At 33.5% G+C, this 19,609-nt stretch overlaps 2 protein-coding genes across 3 annotated transcripts in view; both read right to left on the bottom strand.

Annotated features, from left to right (window-relative positions):
* Window positions 1–10,168, bottom strand: part of LOC114338544 (ubiquitin-conjugating enzyme E2 Q2) — a 69,674-nt gene extending 59,506 nt beyond the window's left edge. For both annotated transcript variants that reach the window (XR_007698779.1, XM_028289148.2), the window contains exon 1: window positions 9,869–10,168. Coding sequence is in view for 1 of the 2 variants with exons in the window: in XM_028289148.2 (XP_028144949.1) it covers window positions 9,869–10,030 (162 nt within the window). In the remaining variant the exon portion in view is untranslated. The remainder of the gene's footprint in view (window positions 1–9,868) is intronic.
* LOC126886831 (uncharacterized) lies at window positions 6,043–7,529 on the bottom strand. The gene is made up of 2 exons (XM_050653909.1): window positions 6,543–7,529; window positions 6,043–6,478 (listed from the first exon to the last, which is right to left on the bottom strand). The coding sequence occupies exons 1-2, from the start codon at window positions 6,801–6,803 to the stop codon at window positions 6,302–6,304; spliced, it is 438 nt and encodes a 145-aa protein (XP_050509866.1). The 5' UTR covers window positions 6,804–7,529; the 3' UTR covers window positions 6,043–6,301.
* Window positions 10,169–19,609: the final 9,441 nt, after the last annotated feature.

The following is a 19,609-nucleotide window of genomic DNA, read 5'->3' as shown; positions in this document are numbered from 1 at the left end:
TTTTGGTAACACCTTCGTCGTTTCTAAAATTTACAAACCAACGAATTACTGTAGCAAAGAAGGCTGAGCGAGTTCTAAGAGAATCTCTCTTCTCGCCTGGCCAGCGTGGTAAAATTCCAACGAAAAATGGTTCCCCATAATATGCCGAATAGGAGTAACACTAATATAAATAAATAATCATTTCCTTATAAAACGAAACAAGAGCCGTGTTATATTTTAGTTTGTTCAGAGAGCATCAAAAGCACCTTCACCTGTTTCAAACCTTATTAGGATATCATATAAGCTTAGATAATCAAAGGGGGACAGGCCGTTTCGGATAATAAGAATTTCGTTTAAAAATAACATTGTTTTCTGTATTCTTGTTGTATCAAAAGGAAAACATAAAAGAAAATAGAAGATTTCTTTAAAAAACCTGTTCTTTTTCCTTAATTTTATATTAATAAATTCACTTTTTATTGATGAAATTATTGAAACTGTCAACCATTTCGGTTAAACGATGTTTTGGTTAACAGAGGTTTTACTGTATTGTAATGTTGTTGGTGTTTGAATAAAGTTTTTTTTTAAGCAGAGTAACAATAGTATTGAATTTATGAATTTAATAAATTAATAAATGAGCAGTAAATTCATAAATTAAAACAGATATAACAAGAAAAACAAAAATTAATGTGTTCAAGTCATTATATAGACCTGTATTAACCTTTGGTTGCGAGTAGTGGGTACTAACAGAATGACAAAAGAGTAAAATACAGGCAATAGAAATGAAATACCTTAGACGAGTTAGAGGAGTTACCAAAAGAAATAAGACTATGGAACATTCAAATAAGAGAAGATTTGGAAATAGAGTCAACCTTAGAATTTATAGAAAGAAGGCAACTCAGTTGGTGGGGTCATCTTTAGAGAATGGATGATACAAAACTGGTGAAAGAAATTTGGCTGGTAAAAACACAAAACAGAAAAAAGAAACCACGACAAACATGGGATGGAACACTAGGCAAAATATTCAAAAAACTGGGAACAACATGGATAGAAGCAAAGACGCTGGCCAGAAATAAGAAGGAATGGGTCAAATTTGTACATAATATAAATGAATAGCAGTTATTAGTTAAATTTAAGATTAACTTGTTTTTGTATTATATTATAATGTATTGTCGCCCTACACCACTATGTGGTATAGTAGGTTCGCTAAACTCAGACACAACTGGCTAGTGATTTTAGTAGGTAATTTTTTTGTTTTGGCCAATTTTTCCAAAATTGGCAAAATTAATAACTATTTAGTAATTATTAACTATTTAGTAATTCTTTTTTTGTCAATTTTACGAAATTGGCAAAATTACTTACTAAAATCACTAGCCAGTTGTGTCTGAGTTTAGTGAACCGACTATAACAGGGTTTTTTGAAAATATATATAACAATAGTATTAATTAATGTACTTTTTGTATTGAAAAACAATTATTTTGAATAGTTTCATGACACTCACATGACATGAGTCATAAAAGCCACAGGTGAGAACGAGCCAGATTAGCCCATGCCTAGATATTAGGTACCTGTGCGTCTATAAATGTGGTGCTTATTGTATAACTGGAGGATATTTTAAATAAAAATACACTGATTATATATTACACTTATCTTGTGGTAGTGTTGGGATTAAAATTGTAAGAACCACAACCAACAAGGGGGACTTCCTTTGTTAATAAAAAAGTCAATTGAATATCCCAAGTATAAATAGAAAGCGTAGATCAAAGACATGATAAGAATAATAAGTGAATATTATAATATATTTTATTATGAGGAGTAAATAATTATATAGATTCCAAAACCACTGAATGTTTTGTGCATTACTGAATATTTTTTATGATTCTTGCAAATGTGAACATATCCCATGAAGAGATGTCTTTTTTTAAAATATGTAGTAGAAAATAGAAAAATATATTGGGTGCACCTACGAAGTAAACACTGATGTTTTAAAGATTGGAAAAGATTTTGGCTGATTTCAAAAATTAGCCATTTTTTTACTATCCCTACTTCTTTTTAAGATGCCGTGCATAGGCGTCCACCGTACATTGTCTTATCAGGTGATATGGTAGATAGTTCTATATCTACCAGTCCCTATCTTTCCTTCAAGTATCAGGTGCTAAAAAGTGTATTGTTCTCCTTGTAATATGTGCCCCAAGTATGCAGTCGTCTTACTTTTTACATAATTAAAAAGTTCCCTAACCTGGAAGCCTGCTCTTCTTAGTACTTCCTCATTTCTGACTCTGTCCATCTCTGATATTCTAAGCATTCGACGCAGGCACCACATTTCAAAGACTTTGTTAATGAAGCTGGCGTTTAATGTCTATGCTTCCATTCCATACAAGAGAACAGGCCAAACGTAACACTTGAGTATCTTGTAACAGAGTTGAAATCAACTTGAAACCAGTCAGAAATTTACGAAGCCTCATAACAGAATTTCTAGCTTGACTACTCGACTAAATATCAATATTCACTGCAATATTTGAAACAAATATCTTTGATGTCTCAACATATTTCCTATAATTCTTCTCAGTACTCCTCTGCTATTTCCAGTAGTCTTTGTGTTGTGGCTGTATTAGGTCTTGTTTCTGATGCATGTGTCATTATTGATCTTACAGTGGCTTTATAAATTTGTGACTTCATCTCAGTGTCAATATGTTGGCTTTGACATATAGTATTATTATTAAGACATTCTGCCAGTCTATTTAGAGCTACCTGACAGACAGGCTTCAGGTTGTCAAAGTCAAGAACTGTCTTTCTGAAGAAATTTTGGTTAGGTCTGGCGTCCCACAGGGTAATCATTTTAGAAATCTTTGAAAATTGTGTTATTTTGCTATATGCTGATGATTTGAAATTTTTTAGAATTATTAAGGATGTTAGAGACTGTGTAAAAATGCAAAAAGATGTAAACAATTTCTTACAATGGTGTACAAAGAATGACCTTTCACTTAATATCGATAAATGTAAAATAATGCGCTTTTTTAGAAACTCACAACCTATCTGTTTTAATTACTCTATAAATAATATATTTCTGGAACCAACAAACACTTTTTTTAAAGATTTAGGTGTATTTTTTGATCCCACTTTATGTTTCAAAAATCACTATAATTTTACCTATTTGTTATAAAGCTTTTAAATTACTTGGATTTTTGAAAAGAACCTTGTCAGAATTCAATAATGTGGATTGTTTTAAAAGTGTGTATTGTTCTATGGTTAGATCAGTTCTGGAATATTCCAGCACTATTTGGTCTCCTTTATATAAATGTCATATTGAAAGCATTGAGAAAGTTCAGAAAAAATTTCTAGGCTTTGTAGGCTATAAATTAGGGATTTCTTCAGAAGATATAGTGTATTGTGACATTTTAAAATTGCTTAATATACCAACATTAGAAAATCGTCGTTTAATGCTAGATTTGGTTTTTCTTTTCAAGATTGTAAACGGAATGATAGATTCGCCGCAAATTTTGCAGAAAATAGGTCTTGGGGTTCCTCAAAGGTGCACAAGATCTAAGGACATTTTTCACTTAAAATTCCAACAAACAAACTATTGTCTAAAAATACTGTTTAAAATACAATGTAGGCTGTCACTCTAAACTGTCATTTAGGTATTTATTCTATTTATTTGTCTTGTGTAAATTGTATGTAATTATTATTGAGTTCTAAAAATGTTAATATGATATGAATTGATTGTAATTATTGTAATTGGTATAACCGTAAATAAACTATTTATTTATTTATTTACTTTTTGTACTTGATTTCTCACTTTTTTGTCCAATTTTCCATAGTTGCACAGTGTAATTCCAAGGTATATTATTTCCATTACTTGTTCAATACTAATGCCATCAATTTTTACTTTTCATCTGATTGGTTCCTTACTGACTACTATTGTTTTAGTTTTCTGAGATAAAATTGTCATAATGAATTCAATGAGAAGAGGTTGTTAGATGAAATCGTCAACTGTCAAATATATGGGCAGAACAAACACATAAAAGAAATAAAGAACACTGTGGAAAACATTATCCACAAATAGCAAAACATTAATTGTTTACATTAAAATGGAATTATACTTTAAACAGGAAGCATAAGAAAGACAATAAGATTAGTCAATTAGAAGACAACAATTATGAAATTATCTGGAAGAAAAAAGTGAATAAAATTAAAACAAAGAGCCAAATGTTATACTCTATTCTTCCTTATGGTGCCGAAACTTGGACTGTTAATGTTGACTTAATGAGAAAGCTGGAAGCCTTTGAGATGTGGCTTATTAGGAGAATTTTAAAAATACTATGAACCGATCATATTACGAACAAAATGGTGTTCCACAGAATGGGAAGAGAGAGAACTTTTGACGGCCAGTAAAAGGAGAAAAACAGCATATTTGTGGCATATACTTCATCATCATCATTCTCTTTGCCTTATACCTATGCGGGGACGGCTTCCCTAATTGCATTTCTCCACACAATTCTATTTTGGGTCATATCAATATTAATCCCCTTTACCAACATGTCCTGCCTTATTGTCTCCCCCCACGTCTTCTTTGGTCTTCCTCTCCTACTCCTTCCAGGAATCTGCACTTTAGCTATTCTTCGTATTGGGTGATTAACGTCTCGACGTTGAACATGACCAAACCATCTTAACCTAGGCTCTCTCATTTTGGCATCAATTGGTGCCACACCTAGACTTATGACTTATAGCCGGTCTTATGGCTGTTTTATAGAATTTTCCTTTCAGCTTCATTGGAATTTGTCTGTCACACAACACAACACTCGCTTCTTTCCACTTCATCCATCCAGCCCTAATTCTACTGCATGCATCTCCATCTATTTCTCCATTACTCTGTAATACCGATCCTAGGTACTTAAAACTATTGCTTTTCACAATCATTTCACCATCCAAAGATACATACCATTTTATTTGTATGTACTCCATCTTTAAATTAACATTCCAAATACTCTGTTTTTGTCCTACTAAGTTTTAAACCTTTTTCCTCCACAGCTTGTCTCCACTGTTCCAGTTTTTGTTCTAAGTCTCTTTCACTATTTCCTATTAACACGACATCATCAGCATACATTAAGCACCATGGAATGTTACCCTGTAGTTTCGCTGTTATCTGGTCCAAAACTAATGAGAATAAATATGGACTAAGCACCGAGCCCTGGTGCAATCCTACTTTCACATGAAATTTATCAGTCTCTCCCACACCTGCCCTAACACTAGTCGTTACTCCCTCATACATATCCCTCACAATCTTTACATATTCACCAGGGACTCCTTTCTTATTGAGTGCCCACCACAGAATCTCTCGAGGAACTCTATCATATGCTTTCTCAAGATCAATCAATACCATATGAGCGTTTGTTTCTTTACTCCTGTATTTTTCCATCAACTGCCTTATAATGAAAATTGCATCTGTTGCTGATCTGCCCTGCATAAAGCCAAACTGATTCTCGGATATTTCAGTCTCTTCACGTATCAATTACTCTTTCCCATATTTTCATGGTGTGGCTAAGCAGTTTTATAGCCCTGTAGTTTGTACATTGTTGTATATCTCCCTAGTTTTTGTACTAGGTACTAGTATACTGCTTCTCCATTCGTCTGGCATTTGTCCAACTTCCATAATTCTATTAAATAAACCTGCTAGCCACCTTGTTCCTGTCTCTTCCAATGCTCTCCATACTTCCCCACGAATATCATCTGGTACTACCGCTTTTCCTTTCTTTCTTTTTTGAAGCGCTTGAGCCACTTCCTCGTTTGTTATTTTGGTGACCATTGCTGCTACTAGTGATGTAACCAATAAAAAACGGTACCGTTTTTTTTAAAAAAACCGTTTTTTATTGCAAAAAAAACGAAGCCTTCGTTTTTTTTGTTTTTTTTCGTTTTTTTTTATTTTGATTTTTTAAGTGGGTACAGTTTATTTAATGACAAAAACATATAATAAATATAATATTCTGTATAATTTTATAACAAAATAAGTATTATTTCGTTTCATAATTAATTTCGTATAAATCCTTTAAATAAAAAGACCATGGGTATAAACAAAATAAGAAGAGTTTATTCGTTAACTTGCAAAATCAAAGCAAAAATAAGTAATAAAAATTTATCAAATAAAAAAAACAACGTCTTAATGATTGAAAAGGTTCAATTAATTAACCGAATCCCTTAAATGAACACTGATCCGTCCCGTCGCTATCTGCATTTTCTTCAGACTCTGAAGCTTCCTCTTCATCACTTTCAAAGACAGACTCCGACTGATCTGAATTGGATATTATCATTGGTTCCGGTTAAGATTCTAATGCAGGATTGACTGTGAAGCTAGGATAGCTGCAATTGTGTCATCATTCCATAGAAAAGCCTTTTTGAATAGTCCTTCTTTTGCAATAAAATTGACAACGTCAGCTAAGACGGCTGCTTCATCGACATCTGGCATCTTCTGTGCTACCTTGTATATGACTTCTGTCGCATCAGTCTACATTAAATAAAAAAATTAATAGAAATATAACTAAAACCCACTATAACCTAAAAAAAATTACCATCTCATCTGAGCTAAGTTCGCAGCCACGATATTTTGGATCCAAAAGGTTAGCTACAAAATGAACACTATAAATAGCAAACTTCTTCCGATTTTCAAAAATTGCCCTTGTATCTGCTTCCTCTTTGGATAACAATGGACTTTTAGTGACATTTTCTAATGAGGTGTTAACCATTTTTTTAAATAAATGCAGACATTTTGAAATCGTTGGTGTGTCACCTTCTACAGAGGTAATTGTGTTAGCAATTGGTTCCAGAAGCATAATGTATCCTTGTACCCGGTCCCAAAATATATCGCTTAGAGCATTTTTTTTAAAGATGGGTGTTTGCTTACTGTCTTTTCAACTTCTTCATTGATAGCCATCCTTTTTATTATTTGTTTGTTAGCAAGCAATGATTGTAGACAAAGAACTAATGATCCCCATCTGGTAGGCACTGGGAGTTTAAGACTGCAACTTATTTTTAATTCGTTTTTTTTTCCTTTACCCACGCAGATAATATGTGGCTTTGTCGGATGGCCTTTGTAAGGGCAACAGCCTCGGCAGTAAACGATTTCAGACTTGTTAAATTTAGCACTAAATATTATTATATATATAGTTATTTAAATAAGCACTAAACACAAATATTTCCGGCACAAGGCAAGTAAATCACAAAATAACAACAGAACACCTGCAAAAGCTAATCGGTAATTCCCCGGTTTTCTCAGCGCCAACGAATACGAGCGTCCTGCTAAATTTCGGTGATTCCCCAAAAGCAACGACGTAAAAAAATAATAGATAAAGGCAGTAAGGGTTTAATGTTTCAATATTTTTTAAAAAGGAACGTCAAACACTGAGTTTCTAGATGTTTTGGATATAATATTGAAATATTGGGTGATTTTTAGGCTTACAAACAACTCCTAATATTGATATTGTTAATATTACGTTGAGAAACTAATAAAAAACAATTAAAAACAAAAAAACACGTTTTTTATTGTTTTTTTTTTTCGTTTTTTTTAGAATTAAAAAAAAACACGTTTTTTTACATCACTAGCTGCTACTGTCTCTGTTGACTCTACAGGCTGTCTGTCAAATTCTTTACTTAATAAGCTGTCAAAGTACTTTCTCCATCTCTTTTTGACATCCTTTTCGTGAACTAGTATTTTATTATTTTCATCTCAGATACATCTAATCTGATTAAAATCTTTTACTTTCTTTGCTCTCTGTTTGGCTATTTTATATATCTTCGTTTAACCTTCCCTGGTATCAAGTTGATCGTATAGGCTTGAATACGCTTCTGCTTTGGCTTTTGCTACTGCTACTTTCGCTTCCTTACCATATAGTTTTGAAGATCTGTGTCGGATCTGGTTTCTTGCCACTTTTTATATAATGTTCGCTTCTCTTTTATTTTTCCTTGTACTTCGTTTGACCACCACCAAGTCTCTTTATTCTCAAACTTTTTTCCTGACGTTTTCCCAAGTATTTTAATAGCAGTCTCTCTAATAATATTGGCCATTTTTCTCCAAATTGTGTTAGGGCTTCCTTTCATGTTCCAACATATTTTGTCTACTATTCTTTCCCTGAATAGACCTTCTTTCTCATCTTTTAGCATCCACCACTTGATTTTTTGTGGTCCTCTCCGATATTTTTGTTTAGTTTCGCTTTTTACTTTGATGTCCAGAACAAGCAGCTTATGTTGTTGGCTTACTGTCTCACTAACTATTACCTTGCAGTCCTTGCATTCACGTATGTCTTCTTTCCTTATCATGAAGTAGTCTATTTGGGATTGATGTTGTCCACTTTTGTAGGTAATAAGTTGAGTTTCTCTCTTTTTAAAGAATGTGTTAACAATCGCCATATCCAATGCTGTTGCTAATTCAAGCATGTCATCTCCAGCTTCATTTCTAGTTCCAAAGCCTAATCCTCCATCTATTGTTTCATATCCTGTCTTGGCTTGTCCCACATGTGCATTGAAATCATCTCCTATTATAACTTTCTCCTCTTCTGGAATATCACTCAGTACATCTCCTAATTGGTCATCATGGAAAGCTCTTCTTTCATTCTCACCCAGACCTGTTTGAGGAGCATACACACACACAACATTCAATACCTCGTTATCAATTACAAATTTCACTGACATCAATCTATCACTCATTCTTACAACTTCTACTACGTTATCTTTCATTTCACTATCAGCAATTATACCAACTCCATTTCTAGTGTTACTACTCCCTCCCTACATACCACAATTTATATCCATCACCTAGTTCTTTCGCCCTTTGTCCATTCCACCTAGTTTCTTGAATACAAGCAATTTGAACTCTTCTTTGTTTAAGCGCATCCACTAACTCCAGACTTTTACCTGTAACACTACCAAGATTCCAAGACCCTATCCTGATTTGTCTTACCTGTAATGGTGTTCCCCCTGAGATAGTCCTCACCCGGAGATCCGAACGGAGGCTCATTTTACTTCCGGAATATTTTACCTCAGGAGATGCCATCATTTCAGTATAAGTTTTTATTGCGTTGTAGAAGGTCTTTTCATTTTTATGGCCTGAAAAGATTTTCTTTTGGATATTTGATGCCTGAATGCCTTTTCTATCAGCACCATACCCTGCCCTGCACGTTTAGCCAATACACCACCAATGCAACCAAAGTGCAGTATTACCCCACACCCGCCTGCATTTTTCTGTATAGGCCAGGATCCTTACTATAAGGACTGCCCTATAAGCCAATGTATTGTTGCCCGTATCACGCCACTAGGAGACACATACTTTATTCGGGATACAATCCTATTCCTTCCCTTTAAGTACATAATATTATAGTATTGTTGTCATCTTTGAATCCCATCTTGTTATGTTAGTGTCTCTGGAGTGCTTGTGCTGTTTTGTTGTTTCTTTTCTTCAATCTTTTGGAATTCCTTGTTTATAAACGACAAGGGGGTAGTCATTTTTTGTCAAAACCTTCCATAGCAGGTTTTTTCTTACTGGAATGCATTTTTATTGGAGCAAGTGCTTCAGGCTCTGATTTCCAGAGTGAAAATCGAAATGTCAAAACAATAGTTTAATTAAAAATGTAGTTCTCATTACACCAATTATTGTGATAGTTAAATATGTATGTTATTTAAAATTTATCTATTTATTTTAATTGTTATTTATTTAAAATAGCAATTATTTAGAAAGAGTGACATGAACAGTGACAAAAACAGCTGTATAAGTACATATGATAAACGTCAAAAAAACAAGAAAAATAAATCCTTTGTTGAGAGGTCTCCAAGTGAAATCCGAGGTCCGAAGACCTACAGACAGACGTGCTAAGGTTAAATTACGAAAGCAGCAAATTTCACTTACCGTAATATTCGCATGGATCGTGTATTCTACAGCATTCTTTCCAATAAACCTACATGTCAATTCGTCAACACTGGCAGAGATGATCTTAAACCGTTCATGATTTTTCGTAAAAACCGATTCTAATGTCCTTATCTCTTGTTTCAACGTATTTAAACAAGCCATATGGGTCACTAACTAGCAGTTTTGATACTTTTCCTACCGAAAACAATTATTTAGATCACTGATTTTTGGTACTTGAGCACTCCTTACACACCAAAATGGCTGCTCAATGGCGACTGGCTAGAACGGAGTGACGATGTAGAGGTGGTGACGACGGAAAGGAACCGGTATGTAGTAACGGTAACGTGAAATTTGCTTTTCCTTATTTTTGAGCTAGAATTCTCTTAAATTGTTCATATCAGTTTTATGGTTTAGATTTATCTTTCTTTCCCTGACATTATGGATTTGTTTTTTTTTTAATTTTTGGGCATACATATTACTTTTACCTACACTGCGGTGCAAATAAAATCGATCCACTAAAAATTTTGTCATTTTTGATGTTATGAATTTCTTAAAGCCTTATCCATTGACAATATCGATGTACAGTCAAAGTGTCATTGTATACCGGGTGTACGAATCAAACTGTGTTTTCTTCTCAAAGTTCGCATCGCCCTGTGGACTATTTTGGCATTTATAAAATACTGAAATTAAAACCCAACTATAGCCTCAGGTTTTCTTAACATTTTGTCTTTCGATTTATTCGCTTATGTCGAATTATAAAAAAGTTCGGTACTTTAACAACTGGCCATGTTCGTCATCAGTACAGGGTGTTTCTAAATAAGTGCGAGAAACTTTAAGAGGTAATTTTACATGAGAAAATAATGACAATTTGTTTTATAATCATATGTCCGCAAGCGCTTCGTTTCCGAGATACGGAATGTTCAATTTTTTTTTACAAACTGACGATTTATTTATTGCTTCATTCACCATTGGCGTGCGTACGGGTAATATTATCGGTCATAATACCCGTTTGCGCGCCTCTGGTGAATATTAAATTCTTAATTGTATATCAAAAAATGTGCTATAACTACGTCTTAAAACCCACCAAATTTGATTTGCACATCTCAACTGGTTTTAAGGCAATAAGTAAATCATCAGTTTGTAAAAAATTGAACATCCCGTATCTCGTAAACGAAACATTTGCGGACATATGATTATAAAGCAAATTGTCATTATTTTCTCATGTACAATAACCTTTTAAAGTTTTGTACAAATATTTTAGAAACACCCTGTACCGATGACGAACATGGCCAGTTGTTAAAGTACCTAACTTTTTTATTATCCAACATAAGCGAATGAATCGAAAGACAAAATGTTAAGAAAACCTGGGGCTATAGTTAGGTTTTAATTTCAGTATTTTATAAATGCCAGAATAGTCCACAGGGTGATGCGAACTTTGAGAAAAAAACACAGTTTGATTCGTACACCCGGTATACAATGATAGTTTGACTGTCTAGCAACAATATTATTACAGAGATATTGTCAATGAATAAGGCTATAACGTGCAAAAAAATCACTTAAATCGGACAACATGTTTAGGAAATTCGAAACATCAAAAATGACCAAATTTTTAGTGGATCGATTTTTTTGTACCGCATATATGAAAAAAATATTTTCTATCTAAGACAGTGGCAAGTGGCGTAAGAAACTCCGTTGGGGCCCCCCGCAGAATTGAAAATGGGGCCCCCTTTAAAAAATTACTAAATGTGACTTGTGTAACAAAAACGTATACATATAGTGTATTTGTGCACTGTTTATAACAACTTTGTTGGTATAGAACTATCATTTACAACGACTTTATTGGTATAGAATAAAATAGAACAAAAATAAGAGCGTTGTCGCAAAATTTCGTTCCAATGCTTTTTAAATGCATTCATTTTTTTTTTCGAATCCTGAGAAAGCTAGTAAGTAATTTTGAAAAATTAAAACGCAGAATGAAATATTACATTATTACCGAGAGCCGAAAGTCCCCGAAAACTTCCATAATGTTTAAATTCAGTAAGTTGCAGGGGTGAAAAAAGAGAAAATTTAATTTGATTTTTAATTGCAAATATCCCATTCAAAAGAAACTTGTTTATTCTAGGGGACTTTCAACCCTCGGAAATAATGTAATCTTTCATTCTGCGTATAAAGTCTTCAAAAATATTTATTAGTTTTCTCAGGATTAGAAAAAAAAATGAATGCATTTAAAAATAATTAGTTCGAAATTCTGCGCCTACACTCTTTAAATTATTAGAATATTACATAGTATTATTCTATGAGATGAACAACTTTCTTCGTGTACTACTATCAGCAAATATATTATCTACAATTATTATATTATTATTATTATTAATATCTATCTGATGGGCAACTTGGTTTTCAATACTTATAGCGCTAGAGAACTTCTGACATTTTACTACGAAGATATTGTTTTATTAATTTAAGCTCAGAAAAATATCTCGTTGAACTAGTGGTTGTGACGGGTAAAGTTGAAAACAAAATGTACGCATGACACACTTCTGGTATGCAAGATGCAAGCACTATGGTAGGGGAGCAAAGTATGCTAAATGTGCAGTCACTCGAGCGCTTTGGGGACCTATTGGGTTTTGAAGAGTAGGTCCTAAAACCAAAAAAAGTTAAGTAAAGTTTTCCATTTTAGTGGGCGCTTGCCATTTTTTAATTTAATTTTCCATTTCCAACAATCGTTTTTTCCGATTATAACGCCATCTATCCATAATTCGAAAAAATGTTTCGAATAAAAGTTACTTATTTTTACGCAAGGAATCCAAATCTGCAATAAAAAATGAGGGCTCCTATTTAAGATTTTAAAGTAACCCCCCACCCCACATCCATGGGGGTCGTGTTTAGTACCATTCGATAGATTTTTCAAAAATATTGAATAAGTGTATTTTACAGTTTTTCGATCTGATGTTCATTTCGCGAAATATCGCGGGATTCGTATTTAAAATATTAAATTTACCCCCCACCCCTCTCCGTGGGAAGTCGTGTTTGGTATCATTCGATAGATTTTTAAAAAATATTGGGCACATATTTTTTAGTTTTTCGATCTGTCATTCATTTCGCGCAATATTCGCTTTTTTCTTGTGAAATTTTGGGACTCACCCATTTCCTCACGCCCGGCTCAAATCGTCAGATTTTTTAAATATACACTCGTTTGCATGTACTTAACTTACCTTATCTTAATCTGACAATTTCGAGTTTTTTTAAGGATAGATTTTTTTTTCGGGTCCCCCTTAACGAACTCCCCTGTGTTAAGAGCCAATATATGGTAGAGGTACATCTGCAGGGTACCAGGTTTCCCCCATATGCTAATCTGACGCGCTCGCGTAACTGCAAAAATCCCCGCTTGGGCTCCCCTACTACTATAGTGCAATGAAAATCTATAAGAATAATTTTGGCTGCATCATAAATAATAGAGTTCACCGATTCCAACTGTCTCCTCAATGATTTTCTAACAAATTTCAGTTGCTCCAAAAACTCATTAGGTACTTAAATCTGACGGATACGCAGCAACTAATTTACTGACTCCTGCAAAAACTTCTGGATCCGATTTAAAAAGATATCCACTTCTAGGAAGTAAGACTTTAAAATCGTTGTTCACTTTTTACATACTTATAAATCCAGGTTGAATTTGTTCAATGACTACATCGAGATTTCCGAAAAACATGCCTATATTTTATCAAATTGCTTCTTAACTCTACCTAACCTTTTGATTTTAAAAGTACAGGGAAAGCCACAATTAGTAGCAAAAAAGATTTGATAAAAAATGTTTCCAGTTGTAATGTAAAAGTAGTACTTTATTTTGTAAAATAGATGGGAAGACAAATTCAAACTGTTCCATAATTATTAGTTGTCATTCTCTACTCACGGTCTGTGGTAGTTAATATTATTTTACACCAACCACAGTTTTTAATCTGGATGACCACCTAGTCACCGATAACGTTTTTAGAGTAAGCGATTTTGTTTGGACGTTTTTCTGCATTGTTTCCTAAATCAAATCGAGGGAAGTTTTTGAAGATTTCCAGGCACTGATGAAAAACGTTGTGTATGCATGCTTAAAAAATATACCAATGACATATTTTTGCATATGTTAGACGACAAGATGGGGCCCCTGATATATTTGGGCCCCCGCAAGCTTCATGCTGCAGGGGCCTCTGTTACGCCCCTGACAGTGTCGGATCTAGACATTAGCATTGGGAGGGTAAATTTGTCTTAGGGGGGTACTTGCAATGAAAAACCAATTAAAAGACATACAAAAGATAAACCCAAACTACATAAAAGACATAATTATAACGTACCTACCTATATGCATTCAGTTTCTTTAATTGTCCTGCGTGTTTATTGAGTTGAATTTGTCTGTGGTTTAAGTTTCATTTTTTCATTTTTTTTTGTTAATTTTGGACCTTGTTAGGAGGGGCATTTTCCCATTTTCCCTCCCCGTAGATCCACCACTGATCTAAGTTATTAAATATACAATAGTATAGTAGTATAGTAGGCTCGGAAATCGGCTAGAATTCAGTTTGGCAACATTGTGTGAATAACCAGTCTTTTCGTATAGGACTTTTCATCGATTGTCATTTATTTCCAGCTTCTGTCATGTGTCACATAATATTAATATATCTACGTCGTACGTCTCTGGTTGTATCATTGTTATATACCAATAACGTATGACGTAGATATATTAATATTATGTGACACATGACAGAAGCTCGAAACAAATGACTGTGAATGAAAAGCCCTATATCAACAGAACCGTAATTTAGTCCAGACAAATTAATATTTTTTTACTAACAAAAATGAGATGTTTTAACCAAATAATGTTTTAAACATAATGTGCAAAATAATTTTGAATTCGGTTCCGTTAATAAACTTGCTTTTTATGTATTTAAAAGTAGAAAAAAGTTTAATTTCTCTTGCTTAATATTTTTATCGTCTTATTAGTTTAACCTACTATACGACATTCGCTCTCGCGAGATTTTTTTTGACACATTCAGAATAGGAAACATACAAAAAAAAATTCCTACCTCACACTATTAACTGCTAAAATCAACTTAATCTTTCATTAAAAAAGAAGAATTATTAGAAATAGTGGGAGTGTCTACTAATTTCATAAAATTTTGTGAAGTTTATTTCTACAAAATATTTTTATTTTGTACAATAAATAATTTTCTCATTTGTTATCATTACATTATAATGGTGTAAATAAATAATTATTGATTGGCGTAAGGTTTATGTTATTTTTATGTCTGTTTACTATTAATAATATTGGATATGAGCAGGTGCATTAGTTTTCTAGTAATTTCCAGTCATTTGTGACAACTGAAATTTTCAAAAAAGAAATTACTAACGTCAGTGTCAAATTGAATCTCGATAGAGCGAATTCAGTATAATATGCAAGTGTTTACTGTAAGTTTAAAATTATTCATAATACATAAAAATACATAAAAGATGGTATGAATATTAAGTTCCCTTAATTTTCCTAACTAGCGCGGTACGGTGTTAGTTTCATGAATTTTGGACCCTATTGGCCGGGAGAATTTCGCCCAATTCGCCCCTTAGATCAGTCACTGAAGAATATACACGTTTTAAAGATCCATGACAATCCAATATTCCATCTTCAATCCATAGGGCTTTTCAACGATTGTCATTTGTTTCGAGCTTCTGTCATATGTTGTATAATCTGTGTATAATATTAATATACACGGATTATACGACTTATGACAGAAGCTCGAAACAAATGACTGTGAATGAAAAGCCCTATTAAATTCAGTGGGGAATTTGGGGAAGAGCCCAGAAGGTCAAAAATTCATGAAACTTACACCATATACAGACAAATTCAACCCAATAAACTCGTTAGTTAGAAAAATTATGGGAACTTAATGAATGTAAATTATAGTTTATGTCTGTCATGTACTTTGAGTTTATCTTTTTTGGTTGGTGGTTCATTGGTTCAAGATCCCCCACCCTAGGCACATTTCTAGATCCGTCACTGATTTCTTTACGAATTAGTCGGCAGGTATAGTAGAAACGGAAATTGGTCAGAATGAGCAAAAAAGTGGCGGTATCAATGTTTGGAATAAATATTCCTCCTCCCCCAAAGGCACATTTCTAGATCTGCCACTGATTAAATTAAAAGCTATGGATATAAAAATTATCTATTATTTTAATTAAGTGTTGTCGAGGTTGCATAATTTTGCGATTACCGCATTATGATTTGGTAAAATACTATAAAAGTACAATATTATAAATTCCTATATGGTTTAGCATCTTGTTATAGTAAAGTAGAGGAGGAAAGTATGCTAAATTTGCAGTGACTCGAGCGTTATGGAGAACTATTGGGTTGTGAAGATTAGGTCCTAAAACAAAAAAAAAATATGTGTGTACTTTTTACGCACGAAGAAGTTATACTTCTATTATATAATTTCAACGAAATAAATATACTTAACTGTTTATATTTGCATTTTATTTAAATATTAAACTAACTCTCTTACCTACTTTCAAAAATTTTTTATTAAAACTACCAAAAATAAAAAAAAACGTGAATCGTCCGGGATTTGAACCCGCGACCTCTCGATCTCTAGTCCAATGCTCTACCTCTTATCTGTTTCCTCTCCAGAGTTCGGAGCCGTTTTTTAATTCTGAACAATTCATTGCAACTAAGTACATACTGTCTGTGTGCGCATGCGCGCAGAATTATATGAAATTTTACTCTTAATCGCGCCTAAAGAAGTATAACTTCAAAAAGTTAAGTCAAGTTTTTCATTTAAGTTGGGACTTTTCATTTTTTAATTTAATTTTTCATTTCCAACAATCGTTTTTTCCTATTGTATCGCCATCTATCCATAATTCGAAAAAATGTCTCGAATAAAAGTAACTTATTTTTACGTAAGGAATTCAAGTCTTCAATAAAAAATGGGGCTCCTATTTAAGATTTTAAAGTAATCCCCCACCCCAACTCCATGGGGGGTTGCGTTTGGTGTCATTCAATAGATTTTTCAAAAATATTGAATACGTGTATTTTGCCGTTTTTCGATCTGATGTTCATTTCGCGAAATATCGCGGGGTTCCTACTTAAAATTTTAAATTTACCCCCCACTCCTTTCCGTAGGGGGGTCGTATTTGGTATCATTCGATAGATTTTTGAAAAATATTGAACACGCATTTTTTAGTTTCTCGATCTGACGTTCATTTCGCGATATATTCGCTTTTTTCGTGAAACTTTGTGACACCCATATACTTACACCCCGCTCAAATCGTCAGATTTTTGAAATATACACTGTTCTGCATGTACTTAACTTACCTTATCTTAATCTGACGATTTCGAGTTTTTTTAAGGATAGATTTTTTCGGACCCCCTTAACGACCTCCACTGTATTAAGATCCAATATATGGTAGGGGTATATTTACAGAATATAAGGTTTCTCACCATGTGATTTTCTGACGCGCTCGAATAACTGCAAAAATCCCCGCTTGGGCTTCCCTACTATTATGATCACTAGATCATTTTTGTGATTAAGTGACAATAAGTGTATGTAGACACAGATTAACCCAATAGGTATTAAATAGCGAAGTATATTAAGATCCCTCAACATATTATTGTGAACAGTCGAAATATCATCATTTACGACAAAAAACTTGCCTTGACAAAATCTAAATGACAGATTACAAATTAAGCTGATTCTCAAAACAAGAGAAATGGAAAGAAAGGGAAAGAACTGTTCCTACAATTTACTGTTTAGTTACATCTCTAACTAGAACGACGAAAAGAGTGTATCGTGCGTGTACGGAGTGTTTCGTCTGTCAAGGTTTTCAAAATAATGAGGAGAAACTGGGAATAACGGGATTTTTAATGTGGGATTTGAGGGCAGGCAGCAGTTTTTTTTGAAGAATTCTTTTATGACCTATTTTATACCACGAAATTGATCTTGGCGGGGGTTTTTCCAATATCTGCCTTAAAGCAGCTGCAGTTTATAGGGGGCAATAGCATTTATATTTATTTTAGAAAACAACCCTTTTTATAAGGTTCTTTATGGTCCTACAAGCTACAAGGTTCAAACGAAGAGACTCAAGAGCCCAATAAGACAAACATTAAAATCTTATACAATTATGTTTTTCAATGTCAGATATCTATTGTATTTGCTCGTCTTTAACAAGGTGAGTAAATAGTAACAAACAATGAGGACATAATAATAGAGTAGGGTTAGATGTTAGATTATTCATATCAAAAATATTTTAATAAGATCTTGCTGTTAATATTATTCTATTGCTGATATATTATTCGACGCGCCTTAGCAAGACGAGAACAAACTTTCGGTTGCATGCCTCTGTCCGCTCGTCTGTCGTCTGTCTGTCCACGAATATAACTTATTACAAAAGGTAGAGTGACGAATTAGTCTCGAATGGGAGCTTATAACCCAAAGATGAAACTAGAGGTAAAAAATCTGACTCCGTACTTCCGGTTTAAGAGTTCCAACAGGAACTAGTATTTTAAGTCGTCGAAATAGTACAAGCGATATATTATTCGACGTGCCTTAGCAAGATGCGAACAAATGTATATTTCTGGTTTTTATATCATTTAACGTTAAAATATTCTAACCGGAAGTGCCATATTATAGCCACCGAAATAGAACATGTGGTTTGATGTATTGAAGTCGTGCTTGAATTTTTAGTTCCAGTTTTGACGTCATTTCCAGTTAAAAAGTTATGACCGAAAGTTTGGCAAACATTACTCAAAATTAGTGAAATCATATTTATAACATCGACGAAAAGATACAGAAAGACTTCAAATATTGATTTCGGGTCAGTCCCGGCGCTAGGGTATACGGTGTCCGACTGGAAAACTAAAACATAGGTGCCCTTAGGGTTTTTAAATTAGTATTTTGCATAACACCAGCAGAAAAAAAGCTCATTTTGGCGCCCCCCAAAAGGCCCGATTTCGCCTCCCCTGCTTCCTGTTCTACTTCCGGTCACGTTTTGTGAAAACCTAGAAGTTACGAAAACCAATTGCTTGTTCTTTTCCGTTTTTTGATAACAATTTCACAGTATATTATAAATTGTTATAAAAATCTGCGTCGAGACATACAGTGCGCTGGATAAGTGTTACCCCTCCAAACCCCTCCCTATTAACTTATTTATTTTTAGCAATTAAACAAAATGCTTGGACAGGTCGATTTTTAAAATAACCGTAGTATATTATAGCATCAATGTTTCGAAACTTACGCGATCCCTCTTCAGGTGACAGTCATAACTTTGATTTTTGAAGTTATACTTATTTAGGCGCGATTGAGATTGAGGGTGAATTTATATTGATCTGCGCGCATGCGCACACCGACAGTTTGGTATTAGTCTTTATACGGGCTCTGATTGGGTGTTGAAATGATCTGTCAATAATTGTTCAATATGGAGGTTATCGGTAAACAAAAATGTTGTATAATATATTAGTTTTTATTGTTGTGAGGACAGAAATAAAATCAAATTTATAATTATAGTGACTTATTTTTAAATAGTTTTGAAAAGCCACAGGTACGTAATTCTAAATGTTTCAGTTGTATTCCAATAAAAAATTATCTTTATACCTATTTGGAAAATGTAAAATAAATAATGTACTTACCTAGTACTTGCTATGCTATACCCCTAGTAGGCAATGCTTTAATTTACATAATCTGATTACGAACAAACTTTCTACAAATTTTCATCTAA

Source organism: Diabrotica virgifera, chromosome 6 (assembly GCF_917563875.1).
Source record: "Diabrotica virgifera virgifera chromosome 6, PGI_DIABVI_V3a".
Lineage (NCBI taxonomy): Eukaryota > Metazoa > Arthropoda > Insecta > Coleoptera > Chrysomelidae > Diabrotica > Diabrotica virgifera.
The sequence above is the reverse complement of the archived record's forward strand: the minus strand, read 5'-3'. Positions and strand labels throughout refer to the sequence as shown.

Excerpts from the sequence above, each read along its gene's own strand:
- LOC126886831 (XM_050653909.1), bottom strand. The coding sequence starts at position 6,803 with ATGCTTCTGGAACCAATTGCTAACACAATTACCTCTGTAGAAGGTGAC. Across the intron at positions 6,479-6,542 it reads AACTTAGCTCAGATGAGATG|ACTGATGCGACAGAAGTCAT; the intron begins GTAATTTTTTTT and ends TATTTAATGTAG.